The sequence below is a fragment of the Cyprinus carpio genome, chromosome B10 (assembly GCF_018340385.1).
Source record: "Cyprinus carpio isolate SPL01 chromosome B10, ASM1834038v1, whole genome shotgun sequence".
NCBI classification, from domain to species: Eukaryota; Metazoa; Chordata; class Actinopteri; order Cypriniformes; family Cyprinidae; genus Cyprinus; species Cyprinus carpio.
The window spans coordinates 10,396,864-10,412,244 of record NC_056606.1 but is presented as its reverse complement, the minus strand read 5'-3'; the positions used below and the strand labels follow the sequence as shown (position 1 = coordinate 10,412,244).

Sequence of the window (15,381 nt, the reverse complement as noted above, 5' to 3'; positions counted from 1 at the left end):
TAAGTTCTTAGCAATTCATATTACTAATAAAACAATAAAATAAATAAGTTTTGCTATATTTACGGTAGGAAATTTACAAAATATCTTAATGACACATGATCTTTACTTAATCCTAATGATTTTTGGCATATGAGAAAAATCGATAATTTTGACCCATACAATGTATTTTTGGCTTTTGCTACAAAATACCTGCGCTACTTATGATTTGTTTTGTGTCCAGGGTCACAAATGACAACTTGTCGAGTTCTTATCTTGGAGGAACGTACATTATAATTATAATTTCATGGACAAGCCGGTTTTTATTTTTTCTGAAAGTGGACTCAAACGAAGAAACGAAACTGAAAGTAAGCAGGAGGGGGCGTGATCAACCAGTATACAGAGTAGGCTACTGACTCATTCCTCGTTGACCAGAAAAACCACGATGGATGAATATCCTTATTCCATCATTGTAGAAGGAGATTGGGGACCTGAACACGCCAAAAGTGTTAAAAATAAACTTCAGATTTACTTTCAGAGTAAGAAAAAATCTCAAGGAGGAGACTGCGTCGTGAAATATAAGCCTAATGACGGGAGCAACTCTGCTACGATTCTGTTCAAATCACCTGACAGTAAGTGCTAAACGCAATCATTTACGTTATCAAAATAACAATATACATAACAATATGTATATATATAATAATGCAGTCATGCTGTTAGAAAGATTTAAGGTAATTTCAGATTCAAATACAAAGCGTAGCCTATAGCTACTTAACGTTAGCCTCCATTGTCATCCATTTAAAGAGATGTAAACAAGTGAATAACATATCAAACTAAAGAAAATAATTACAGACTCGTTAAATAATTTATAAAACAACATCTGCCACTCATGGCCAAGCATTTCCTAAAAAGTTTGCTACTTTGGACTTATACACTATACTATAGCCTATATTTAGGCGTATATTTTGAGGGATAAGTTCACTTTAACATCTCGCATTGAATAACTTTAATGACTGTAAAACTGAACACTATATTTGTCATCTTTAATCCGTGTTCTATAAAGTTTGATATTTCATAACAGGGTAGCCTATTTTAACATTTTCTGTAGGTGGTTGCTATTGTTTAGGCTACTTTAATACATTATGAATGAGTGTTTCACCTGACATGGGTTCAATTGAAACAAATGCAGTTCTTGTATTTATGAACTAATTGTGGAAACTATAAGCTTTTTGTAAATTATTATTGGTCATAGTTATCTTTGTAAACTGTTGAAAGAAATATCACATGAAAAAAAAAAATAGGTAGTTTTTGTGTGGTAGCGTAAAAAGCAAAAAGTGTCAGAACTGAACACAGTTTACTCTTCTTGAAGAACTTTGAGCTTACAGGCATATGTCATATCATTGTTATTCATTTAAATGGTCACACTTCCTAATATCACATAAAATGATATATAATTTACTGTGTAGTTTTGTGTTACGTTCTTTGTTTTGAAGCATTGTAATGTTTCTGACAAAACCTGGTCATTTGTGTTCAAGTCCGAGATGGCGTGCTCTCAAAGGCAGAACACATTATTATCATTGACAATCAACAAATCAAGCTGAAAGTGTACAAACCCAGCGATGTAGAGGAACAGGCAGACAGCACTGGACAAAGAGTGAGTAGATATTTTACAAAATCCAGAATAAGGAGCACTCAGAAGAGTGGCTCTATAAATCAAACCCTTTGTATTGCTATAAACTATACTATAAAAGATATGGTCACTATGAACAGAATGGTCTGTCATAAAAATATTAAATTCAGTTTTATGGTTGATGCATTTAAGAGTTTCTCAAAGAAAATGGTTGTCATTTGTCTGTATTGTTAAAAATGACTGGTGTAGAGAGAACAAAGTACATCTGCTTGTTTAGTTCTCCATACACATAACTGTAAATGCTTTACGTTTGTGTGATTTCAGACAGAGCAGGCATGTGGATATCAGGAACCAAGTAAGTAAATCATCTGAATTTTGGTCTTTGGCTTTTGTGTATTGCATATTATTGTACTAATATTACGGATGTACTTGTCAACACATTAATTTTCAATAATAAAAATATCAGTTAGGTACACTCTCAGAAAAAAAAGGTACAAAAGCTATTACTTGCGCGGTACCTTTTCAGAAGAAGGTATTTATATGCACTCTTTAAGGGTAAATATGATACAAAGGTGACATTTATTAAAGAGCAGGTCATATTTTTTTTTAGAGTGTCCTAATATTGTGTTGGAGTCCCCTACAACAGGTTTAAATGCATCTACGGTCAGAAAACACTGTAATTTTCCCAGAATATACATTTATACATAGAGTCATTTGTCCATGATTTCGAAATGGTTCGTTCAATGTAGTTCTGAACGAAATGTCTGTAAACCCCTCCCTTCCATCAGCCTACTCTGCTCTGATTGGTCAACTGGCCAAGCCTGTTGTGATTGGCACAAAGAGGAGCGCTTGAGCAAGTTAGCGAGCGCTACCATCTGTTTTGCCAAATCCGCGGTTGTTTTTGATGTCGCGGGTTGTAGCAACCCCAATAACGTCATATTTAGGCACTGGTATGCGAATTTACCTGGGGAACCCCAACTGAAAGCGTGTATTTAACATCCCAGAACATGGTTTTTAAAGGGAGACCCCCCTCGAAACACAATTGGGTTAGTTTTGAGTTGCAATTGGGCGGGTTTTGTTGTGACAACCTGGCAACCCTAGCATGCACCTTTTCATAAAACAATAATATAGTGCTCTAATCAGTTCTTAAAATAATGACATAACATTTTGCTTAACATGTATGCAAGCGAATCGTGCGCACAGCTAAAGTTTAGCTGCTGAACTGTAAACTCTTAACAAAACAATAATGGTGGATACATTAGCCAAGTGCTAACGTGACTAACTGATGAAACAATACAGTTTGAAAACCAAAATATGTCTACTGTAATGTCTGAAGAATGACAGACAAAAGATGCTCCGTGTCATAACCTTTAATTATAATGCAGAACAGCTGTATCACATGCGCACCAGCCTAACTAACTCGTCTCTCTCTACCAGCTCTTTTTTTAGTTATAGGGTTAATGCAGGATGACTAAACCCATAACTACAAAAAAAACAAATTAAAAAATAACATTAAACATTAATCGACACATACATTCTTTATTATTAAACAAAGTAATTAGAACAACGACAGTCTACATTAATCGACACATTCTTAGGAAATAGTGGGTTCACAGCGAATTATCAGAACTATTTCAGTAAAACAGTAATATTGTGCTTTTTTAACTGGAAACCTAAAGCTGCACTAGGAATACATTACATGTTAGCACAAAAAACAAAACAAAAAAAACAACTAGATATTTTGAGGACTCAATTGAAAATGTACACATAACGTTCTCTAAAGATTAGAGAAGCAGTCCTCGGTAAAATGACGAGTACAACAAAAGGTTCGAATTGTATTGCTGTGGTATCGTGGAACACAGCATCTTCTCGACACAGAGAGTGCTCGTACTTCTTGGGCAGGCGGGGATTATGCTAATGTGTTACCCAGTGACGTATACCGGTAACAGGCAGAAGATTTGAAAATATAACGACTCGTTAAGGCGATTCCGAGTCGACTCTTTCTTTTGAGAGACAGTATCTTTATTTATCATGTACTTTTTTGATTAACAACTTTGCAGACTGTTTACATTGAAGGATAGCTACCTTACAAAATACAAAAGATATATTTTTCGAAAACCCTTATGACCTGCTCTTTAAATATGTGTAACTTTTATTTTGCCTTAAGATCAAAGTGCCTCTCAGACTGATGTGAAGAAGCCTCAAGAGACAAGTGCTGTGGTCCTGGAGAACCTTCCAGAAGATGTTAAACAAGACATTTTGACTCTTTTGGTGGAGAACATCAGCTGTCTTTCTGAAAATGACTTTAGCATGGAATTAATACCAGGATTAAGAAAAGCAGTTGTGAACTTTAAAAATCCCAGTGGTAAGTTTTCCTGTAAAATATACATTTACTTGTACTTTTTATTATTATTAAGACATTTTATTTGGTCAAGTTTTGTTTTGGTCAACAATTAATTTAGCTTAATATTGATTATATAACACATCCGTTTTACATGGAGATATTTTTGGCCTGGAGAAAAAGTCTGTATATCTTAAAATTAGATTTTTGATAATATGACTATTTTAATATGAGCTTTATTATTTTGCTGGTAAACATTATATAAATCCGCACTTTTCGTATTATGACTTGATTAAATGTGCCTCGCACATTCTGTAAAATATAATTTCTTATAGCTGCAGAAAAGTTCCTTGAGGACAGCAGGACACATGAAAAATTCAAGAGGAATAATCTGAGGGCCCGTGCACTGGAGAGAAGCACATGTGTGCGGGTGGAGGAACTTCCAGCTGAGGCTACCAAGATGCTGCTGGAACTGTATTTTGAGAAATGGGGCGGTCCAGTAGAGGAAGTTATCACAATTCCATCAGAGCAAGCAGCCATGATTATCTTTAAGGAGGAAGAAGGTAAATACATGTGCAATAGCTGGTAGTATGGCTGGACAATATATCGAACGATATGACCATGCGCATCTCGTCAGTAAAGCCGGTTCCATGATTAGCGGTAAATCCCCATCACCTGCTTTCAAATGGAGCTGCAGTTAATACACAGAGCCGCAGTTCACTGAGAAGCTACGCTATATCGAGTTCATTATTGAAGATGAATCGCCTTTGATAATGAACTCGATATAACGTAGCTTGTCAGTAAACTACGGCTCTGTGTATTAACTGCAGCTCCATTTGAAAGCAGGTGATGGGGATTTACCTCTAATCATGGAACCGGCTTTACTGACGAGATGCGCATGGTCATATCGTTCGATATATTGTCCAGCCCTAGCTGGTAGTATTTACCGTTAAAGACTTAGATTTAGTAAAACTTTTTACTGCGGTTTGTCAGCGTTGATGCATTGATTCACTGTACCTCCAACTTTCCAGCCAAACAGAGAGTTTTGAAGCAAGAGAATAACATCTGTGATGTTCCAGTCAAGATATATCCCTACTTTAAATCACTGGGTACAGTCTTATATGGTGGCAACAGGCCAAATTTGAAGCTGCCTGAACCCATTACAGTCAGTGTACATCCTGCCATCAGGGAGTTCATCATCAAGAAAGGGCAGATTTCCTCTATTAAAGACCAGATGAGCTCACACTTCTGCCACATAAACATGGACAAACCAGAAGTTTTGCTCAGTCCTGATCCAGCATTACTGAAACAGAAACAAGATGCCATTGATGGCTGGAGTAAGAATGCCTTTGATGCCTTCAAGAAAATGATCTCAAACTACACAACATCTGAGTGGCCTGTGTCACACACCCTTTTATTCAATGTGGAAATTAATATTAAGAAAGTAGTGAAAGATCAGGTTTTAATAGACTTGGATGCCCCTAAAGGGGTCCTGACACTGGCAGGGATGACCCATGAGATAACTGGACTGAAACCCATCATAGAGAAGTTTTTGGAGAGAGGAACAGATCAGCTGAAGAGAGAGAAGAACAGTGTGACAGAGGACATGGAGATTTCTCCTGCCATGTACTCTCTGCTTGAACAAGATGGCCTGACAAGTGCTGTTTCTCCACACCTGCACATTGACTACAACAAAAAAATGAACAGACTATTTTTTTCAGGTCTTCATACAGAAACTCTTGCCTTTAAAAATTGGGTCCTTGAGAAGAAAATAAATATGAAAAAGAAGCACTTACAGATTAACTATTCAATCCTAGAATTTCTGAGATCAGTGGATTGTGATGAAATGTCCAGAGATCTCTTTATATCTCATGGAATAACTGCTGTCTACACAATCGAAAATAGAGATGTTGTTGTGATTGGAAGCACAGAAAGAGCACTTAAAGAGGCAGAGAAGAGGATAAATACAGTTCTTACAACAAAACTCCTCGTTGTAGAAGATCAAGGTGTCCTTCAAATGCCGGAGTGGCTGGATCTCAAAAAACAACTGGAGAATTTGTTCAGTACTCTCAAAAAGATATCTGTGTTAATAAACCTTTCCAAAAAGAGAGACAAAGTAATAGTGACTGGATTCAGAAAACCTGTAATGGAGGTCAGTGAGAACTTAGGACGTTTCATTGAGAAACACACTAAAATCGTAGAAGAGGTTCATGTCAAATCACATGCTGTGGTTGATTTCATTAAAGACAGAAAATCACAAGACTGCCAGCATTTCATTAAGTCTAATGAAGTGAAAGTGAGTTTTGATTCAATGAGACCCTTGATCAAACTGTCTGGAGAGCGTACATTTGTCCAACCAGCTGTGACTTTCTTTAAATCTTTAGCAGATGCTCTTTACACAGACACACTGATCATTAAAAAGGCAGGAGCAAAGAAATACTTCATGGAGCATGGTAAAATGATGATCTCGATGCTCTTGAAGGAAAAAAGTTTTGTGGTGGTTCCTCAGGAAGATGATATGCTGGATGCAGAGGAAGATGAATTTACTGAAGGTAGCTTTGAAGATATTGGCCAGGTCTCTTGTGAGGTTCAAGTGCCAGGTGGAGTAACTGTTACTGTCAGGAAGGAAGACATTTGCAAGATCAATGTTGATGCTGTGGTCAATGCTGCAAATGAAGATCTGAAGCACACTGGTGGTGTAGCTTTAGCACTCCTCCAAGCTGCTGGACCAAGTCTGCAGCAAATCTGTGACCAACACACAAAAACAAATGGGGCTCTGAAGCCTGGAGATGCCTTCATCACTGACGCTGGTCGTCTTCCCTGTAAATATGTGGTGCATGCTGTTGGACCTCGTTTTAGTGATTCAGACAGACCTACCACAGTGCAACGCCTGAGACATGCTGTGAGGGAAAGTCTGAACCAGGCGTCAAGCAAAAACTGCTCCTCCATTGCAATCCCAGTTATTAGTTCAGGGATATTTGGTTGTCCTCTTGATCTTTGCACTGAAACAATTGCCAAGGAGGTGCGTGACTACATTGATGATCATAACCACAGAGGGTCCAGAAGCACATTAACTAAGATTCACTTCGTTGATAATAATGACAACACTGTGAATGCCATGACTCAAGCTGTCAGAAAGGAGTTTGCTGCTTACAACCCCAAAATAACTTTCCCTCATCAAACCAAACCTCATGGGTATGGACCAGGCTATCGTGGTCATGGCCGTGGTCATGGTCGTGGTCGTGGCCGTGGCCATGGGCATGGCCGTGGTCGTGGAAACTATGGCCAAAGAAACCAAGAGTTTAAAGGTTCCAAAGGCCGTGGTAATAGAGTCTCTGAAGGAAAAGCACACTGGAAAAGAGATACCTCAAACTCTGGTGGCAGACCAGATATATCTGAGGGGCTGAGTGTTCTGGACACCAAAACTGCACAAGATGGACTAAAAATCATTCTGAGCAAAGGGAACATCCAGGATGCACATGTAAGTATCGTAGTTACTTTTAAAAAAACTGAACACTTGTTTTACATTTTAAAAAATCCATAAAATGAGAAGAAGAAAAACAATATATAAGAATAACGTTTTAACTGCTATTGGGCTTTTTCTGTACCAGCATACATTCATATTGTTTTTGGTAATCAAAGTATGACCAATTTATTCAAAAGAAGTGTCTCCTCTGTTTCTCCTGCAGGCTGATGTCATTGTAAACACTATATCGGAAGACTTGGACCTCAGAAAAGGTGCCGTCTCTAACGCACTCCTCCAGACTGCTGGTCATCAGCTCCAGTCAGAAATCACCAGAGCTGCTCGTTCAAAGAATGTAAATTATGGTGAAATGCTCATTACAGATGGTTATAAACTGAAATGTCAAAAAGTCTTCCATGTGGTTTGCCCATTTTGGAAGCAAGGCTCAAAAGATGAGGTGAGAAAAAAATACAATACATAGGGCCAGATTTACTAACAGCTTGCACCAGCGCAAACCGCCTTTTGGTGTTAAAATAGTACTGTCAGGATTTCCTAAACGCGCAGTGAAGAATTAGCGCTTAAAAGGCATGGGCACAGTTATTGTCGTGCCTGACCTTATTGAATATGCATTTGAAGGAGTTTCCCTTTCAGACGCAAAATTTATGGGAGGAGAGTATTAAAGGTGCAGTATGTATGATTGACAGCTAGAAGTTGAAATGGGTACTGGAGAGAAACGTTTCTCCCACTTCCTCCTACTCAGACTCGACGCTCACGTGGGTTTGCTAGATTGAGTTGTTCACTGTTGCGCTAGGTGGGCGTGGTTTCAGCAACCAGCTCCCGCCTCTTTGCCCATTTTCAGTTATCCAGGAGTGACGCGCTGCCAAGATGGCAACAGCCGGCTCCGCCCACTTTAAGCTTCAAAATAACTCTTCAATAACCTAAGGGTGACGTCATGGACACTATGTCCATGTTTTTATTCAGTCTATGGTTTTAATGTTTCTCTGCACATAGAGCATTGTGCAGTATGTAATATTGCCATCTAGCGGTTGAAATGGGTACTGCAATTCTGAGTTGGAATCTACCCAAAACACAGATTTCAGAGTAGAATTACTGGCTATAGCATTATTTTTCAGAGAAACAGCTATGCAAACATAACATTTTTCCTAAATATCTACAAACATATTATGATATATATATATATATATATATATATATATATATATATATATATATATATATATATATATATATATATATATATATATATATATATATAATTTTTTTTGCTTAAGAAGAGTCAAAAACTTACAATTATATTTGTGCTCATCAAATTACTGGTATTTGTGCATTATTTAATGCCCCAAAAAAGCATGTCTTAAAGCAGGAGGTAATTTGTGCTGCTCTTGGTAGATTGTGCAGGTCATTATGGAAATTATCTGGCTGCATCTGTGTTCTTTAATATGCGTATTGTCAGTAAATCACACACGCAGAATTTTCCCTTCCCATCGCCGCTTTTCTGGTGCTCTAATACTAATTTGTCCTGTTTAGTACATCTGGCCCAAAATTGAAATTGAAATTTACAGTTGTCATTGACTGTTAATGCTGGCTCATTTTAAGATTAAAGGTGCAATGTGTAATATTTACAAAGATCTTTTGACAGAAATGCAATATAATATGCATAACTATGTTTTCAGAGGTGTATAAAGACCTTACTTAATGAACCGTTTTATTTTTATTACCTTAGATTGAGCAATTTCTATCTACATACACCGGGGGTCCCCTTACATGGAAGTCGCCACCATGTTTGTACAGTAGCCCTAAACAGACAAACTGCTCTACAGAGCGCGTTTTGTCAATTTGTTGTTCTTGCGAATAAAACACTGACACAGTTATAAACACGTGTACATTAATATTCGCAATAACATCGATTAATTGAATAATTAAGTAAATATAATTCCTTGATTTACCTTTGTAAAGAAATCACATTGCTCTCTGCTGTCTTTACCGACGACCTAGATTCTCTAAAGGGAGGGGTGAGCGGGGGACTGAGCCGTTGGTTGCAATTCGCAACCTCACCGCTAGATGCCGCTAAAATATACACACTGCACCTTTAAATTATATTACAAAAATTGCCTCATATCATATGTAAGCACTACTTAATTATTTAGATGGTACTTTCTTTTTTAAGGACTTTAATAGATAATAGATATATTTATTTACATTTTAAAAGGTACTCACTCAGATCATTAGAAATTGCCTGAAAAAAGCAGAAAGCTGGAGAATGGCTTCAGTCGTCCTCCCAGCTATTGGGACTGGGAATCTTGGCTTTCCTAAAGATCTGGTGGCCAGAATCATTCTGAAAGAAGTCCAGGAATTTAAGCCTACAAACCTTCGAGAGGTAACTGTGATTGTGCACCCTTCTGACAAGGAGAGTGTAGAGGTGAGTGTCAAAACTAGAATCAAGAACCATAAAAACACAAATACTGTAATATGGGCAATAGTCGTGCATGTTAATGTTGTCTTATAAAATTCTGTGCTTTAATTATTAGTGCTTTACCAGCATCTTTAGACATGGGATTCAGGGTCCCGTCACAAAAGAAGTACATCGACATGTCATGCCGAAAATGAATATTTCTGGCATATCAGCTCAGGCCTCTGGTAACACTTTCTTACCTGGTGTTGATTACACTTATTTTTTAAATACAGTACATTTAAAATATATATGTATTTGTCCTAATAACAAATATATCCAAATGTCACAGGATATATTTAGGAGTGACAATTTTTTTTTTGAGATTTTCCATAAATCTTTATTTTTTTCTTTAGAGCTTGTTAGCAAAGTCTCCTCTTCCTCTCGTGGAGTGCACACTATGCAGCTGGGTCAAGTGACTCTGGAGGTTTCTTCAGGAGACATAACTAAAGAAAAAACTGATGCCATTGTCAACTCCTCAAATAAGACATTTTCTCTGAAAGCAGGTTCATTCATCTTCACACATATTGTCTGACCTATTTCAGTGAATCTCAGTTTCATTTACAATTTATTTCAAATTCAAAAAGACTTGTAATGTAACAGTAAATTTCTCTTTGTAATCCAGGAGTATCTAAGGCAATTTTAGATGCTGCTGGAGTAAAGGTGGAACAAGAATGTTCACAGATTGGTTTGTGTTCCTTAAATTTACTGTTCATTCTTGTTGATGTACTTTACCTTTTTGAATACATATGGCATATGCTTCAAATAAGATCTAAAGAACTTTAGATGCTTTTTGTAAATATGTTTATCCAATAGTGGGATCATCAAATACACAGCAAACAGAGATTATGACTTCAGCCGGGCGGCTTCCATGTGGAAACATCATCCATATTATTGGACGTAACAGTTCATCTGAAATTAAGGAAGTTGTTTTGTCTGTTCTGAAGTTATGTGAATCACGTCATATTACTTCTGTTGCCTTCCCGGCTCTTGGCACTGGTGAGAAACTTGTGTGTATATATATATATATATATATATATATATATATATGTATGTATTTATACATAAGAGTTTTGCTTATTTACTTACTGTACAATTAGTTAATACATTTTTATTAACTTTTTGGGGGGATTTATTCACTATTCAGTTCTTTTATGTATTTATTTATTTTTCTCTAACCCTTTAGGTCAGGCTGGTGCAAAACCAGCTGATGTTGCAGATGCAATGGTTGATGCAGTTGTTGGCTTTGTAAAGAAAAAGAAACCGGTGCATGTAGGGCTTGTGAAGTTTCTTATATTCCAGACGAACATGGTGGCAGACTTCCACCAAAGCATGATCAGAAGATCTGGTGAGAAAGTGGAGAAGGATAAAGGTCTGCTTACCAAATATAAAGGTCAGTTAAAAAAAAAAACATCCATTCTTTTGTTAAATGTAGTAATTCATCCCTCACTGTTTTTGTTGAAATGTTTTCTCCCATTAAACATGTACCTGGATATAAAGACTTGTCTGGAGGGGAAATTTCAGAATTTCCCACAAATGAAGAGTTTGTGATGGTGGAAGAAGAAATTGAGCCAGCTGTGTTTCAGCTGTGTGGTGAGACACCAGAGGACCTGAGTGAAGCCAGGGACATGATCAACAGCATGATATTACGGGAGCATGTGACCATCCCAATCCATGATCCAGCCATTGCTCATTTCACCAGGGAGGATGTAGAAACACTGAATGCCATGCAGAGAGAGCTCACAGTCAGTGTCCAGCTTGAGAAGAAAGGCCAAGGCTCTGTCATCACACTGGAGGGTCTGACAAGAGACATTCACACTGCAAGGAGTCGTATTCGGGACATAATCAGAAAGGTGGAAAGGAATGAAACCCGAAAAAGTGAGGCTTTTATAATCAGAAATGTGGTTAAGTGGCAATATCAGGAAAATGGACGCACCATCAAACACTTTGATATATTGACCAATTATGACCTGGAACAGGCCTTTCAGAAGAGACAGCCTTCAGTGAAAATCAAGATTAATAATGAAGAATATGAGGCTGATTTAGTTCGCAAAGAGGCCACAAGAGGGAGATTGAGGATTCAGTTAAATAGAGTAGAACTTGAAGGTGAGATCATTTAATAATTAAGATATTGACTGGCTCCTCAAATCTGGACCTCGAGATCCACTTGCCTGCAGAGTTTAGCTCTAACCCTTATCAAACACACGTGAGCATGCTAATGAATGCCAATCAATGTTTTTGGGATCATTAGAAAATCACAGGCAGGTGACTTTGATCAGGGTTGGAGCTAAACTCTGCAGCGCATTGATCTGAGGAAGGGGGGAATAGATGCATCATGTAAAAAGATGAGATACTAAAGTTTTTCTTTTTTTTTTTTTTTTTTTTTTTTTTTTTCTGAATGTTTATTCTTCTCTTTAGATTGAAAAAGTCCAGAACTGTGCACTTTGGAGATACTACATGATCAAAAAGGTGTGACTGGAAGATAAAAACAACAAAAACAATGAAAAACATCTGTTACATTGATGTGGCCCTGATGACAGATCAGATCAAACATCACGACTTCAATCGCAGCTTCGTTGGCATGAATGGTATCAGTCAAATTCAGTATAAACTATTTGTAGGAGCCATGTATGGTACATATTTTTGTTACTCAGCCCAAGGCTAAACCTAATGCCAACACACATAAACAGATGTCCTTTGCCAAGATATTTGTCTGCGATTTCACTCAAGGAGTGAAATTTTGCTAACCCTGCGAAGAGCTCCAATAGTGCTGATCTCTATAACAGTAAGACTGACAAGACCAACCCAACAATGTTTGTGATCTTCAGTAAGGTACATGTTTACCCAGACTATCTAATCAATTTCCAATAATGATTATGAGATCTCAGTTTCTGTTAGTGTTTTTGTTGCTGTTTTACATTGATTTGGTGAAGCTAAGCATAATCTATAAAAATATAACCTAAATATTTAATGGCAGGAATTACAGTAATTATTACAATGCTCATACATTACCAAAAAGAGAGAAAGAGAGAGAGAAATCTCTAAAGCTTCATCCAATCCTCAGAACTATTAGATTGTACCATTTAGCTGGTTTCCTGGCACACACAATAAGATGTTTAATCCCCTTATACCTAATCAGCAGTTGTTTGTTTACATATATTGAAGTATTGTCAAACAAGGAAAATAGTTTGTGCTGAACATATTTAGGATTATGTATATGGGGATTAAAGAAGCACAATGATTAAAATTAGACACCATTATGCAACAGTAAAAGAACTTCACTGAATCATAATTGTAAATTCTAATTCTTTTCTACATTTTGTAAACATCCTAAATTAATATTTTCTGTGGCTGTTTCAATATTTCTGTGCAATTTTGCACTTGACATTTATACTATACAATAATCACTTTAATATTTAAATATAAAATAATGAAATAATACAAAAAATTAAGGTAACAAAAATCTGAATTAGTTCTAAGTGCAATAAGAAAGTATTGAGTTCTTGTCTTGGAGAAAAGTTTAATAGTTTTCCATTACAGTTTTTCTCACTCACTTTGGTACACCAGAAATTGTGAAAACTGTTTAACCTCCTCACTTGTGAATATCATAGCAATTTCTCATTATTTTGAACAAATTGACATTCATACAATTGACTATGTACAGTTGTCTGCAGTTTGCTGCATTATCAATTGCTTGTAATGTTGATCAAAATATATTATACTGGTTCTCTGTTGAACAGGCATTAATTCATTGCATAAGTCATTAAATGCAAAATGGTTGACCTAGTTGTAATAATTGTAATTATATATACATTTGTAATGTGTCCTGAAATGTTGAATTGCACAATTTACAGTAATCTTGATTTTCACTAATGAAGGGTAACGTAAAGCAAAAGGTGACTGGCATTGCAACAAAAATATTACCACTATATATGTCTTTGAGTTTCGATTGAAATGGAATTTTCTGTATGACATGATATACTGAACAGTTTATTATAATGAAGTTATATACTGTACAACTTAATGAATGTGTCTAAGGATGCTCTGAATGTAACGTGTGATACATGTTTTGAAAGAAAACAAGTCAAATGAGACACTGTCTGAAGAAAAAGAGTTTTATAAGTAAATGAACAGAACAGCTTTGGACTTGAGCGAGACAGAGATGGATTTATTTCTATTTTATTGTAGTATTTGCAAACAGTGATTGACTGTTGTGAAACTGAAAGCACTCAATGATTCAGGGAGGGGACTGTGCCATCCAATATGATGACAGGAGCAAATCTGATATGATTCTGTTAAATTAAACTCACATTAAGTGCTAAACACAAAACAACACTTTTTCTCACACTATATAGCATGTAATGTAGCCTAATCAAGTTGTTGAGACACTTAATATAATTTTAGGTTATGTGGAAAAAATGTATGCAAACTCATAATCTTTCGTTCAGATGTCGTATTTCCTACTGTTATCGTATATACTACTATATATATAGGCCTATATATATATATATATATATATATATATATATATATATATATATATATATATACATATATATATATATATATATATATATATAGACATATATATATATATATATATATATATATATATATATATATATATATATATATATATATATATATATATATATATACATATACATAAATATATATATATATATATACATATACATATACATATACATATAACATACACATATACATATACATATATACATACATATATATATATATATACATATACATATATATATATATATATATATATATATATATATATATATATATATATATATATATATATATATATATGACCTAATTAATATTATTAATATTAACGAATATATGTGGGGAATAGGCCTAGATATTTAATATTCTAACGGCACAAATCAAACACAAATGAATTATAACGATTTAGACTCACTTAAAAAAAAAAAAAACGGTCTCACCATTTCACCTTAATGCTGCCTTGAAATTTAAGCTTAGTCAACTTGAAATATGAAATTAGTGAAAACTTGGAGCTGACTAAACTTAATTTTAAGGCAGCACGAACACTTAAAAAAAAAACGCAGCCGCTAAACATGGTGGACAGTAAAGTTTAAGAAAAAACATTTAAGAAGAGGTCATGGTACACTGTTTCTTTTAACAGCACAAACCAGCACAAATCAAGCACAAACGAATGGTACGGATTCGGAGAGATTTTGACGCCATGGGGTGGAGAGTGACATCACTGCCCAGAATTGTTTTTATTATTTCTAAGGAGAAATATATTTGACGTTCATTTCAGCAGCACAAACCATCATAAATCGAGCACAAACGAATGTCACCAGTTTTTTTGCGATTTAGACGAACTGGGGTGGAGAGTGACGTCACAGCTCCCTCCCGAAAATATTTAGGTTATATCTCCGGAAGGAAAATAGATACAGTGTACAGATACGGCACAAACGAGCACAAATCGAGCACAAACTAACTGCGCT

General features: G+C 35.9%; 1 protein-coding gene across 1 annotated transcript; it reads left to right on the top strand.

The window, feature by feature from the left end:
* The first annotated feature begins 183 nt into the window (after window positions 1-183).
* Window positions 184-14,031, top strand: LOC109047176 (protein mono-ADP-ribosyltransferase PARP14-like). The gene is made up of 15 exons (XM_042732461.1): window positions 184-608; window positions 1,512-1,630; window positions 1,931-1,961; window positions 3,774-3,971; window positions 4,283-4,510; window positions 4,979-7,428; window positions 7,637-7,867; window positions 9,641-9,850; window positions 9,960-10,068; window positions 10,237-10,386; window positions 10,506-10,568; window positions 10,697-10,879; window positions 11,067-11,273; window positions 11,381-11,986; window positions 12,299-14,031. The coding sequence occupies exons 1-15, from the start codon at window positions 422-424 to the stop codon at window positions 12,301-12,303; spliced, it is 4,977 nt and encodes a 1,658-aa protein (XP_042588395.1). The 5' UTR covers window positions 184-421; the 3' UTR covers window positions 12,304-14,031.
* The last annotated feature ends 1,350 nt before the right edge of the window (window positions 14,032-15,381 follow it).

Bases quoted from the DNA above. Each gene is read 5' to 3' on its own strand.
- LOC109047176 (XM_042732461.1), top strand. From the start codon at position 422: ATGGATGAATATCCTTATTCCATCATTGTAGAAGGAGATTGGGGACCT. The intron at 7,868-9,640 runs GTGAGAAAAAAA...ACATTTTAAAAG, and splicing joins AGCAAGGCTCAAAAGATGAG to GTACTCACTCAGATCATTAG. The intron at 11,274-11,380 runs GTCAGTTAAAAA...CTGGATATAAAG, and splicing joins TCTGCTTACCAAATATAAAG to ACTTGTCTGGAGGGGAAATT.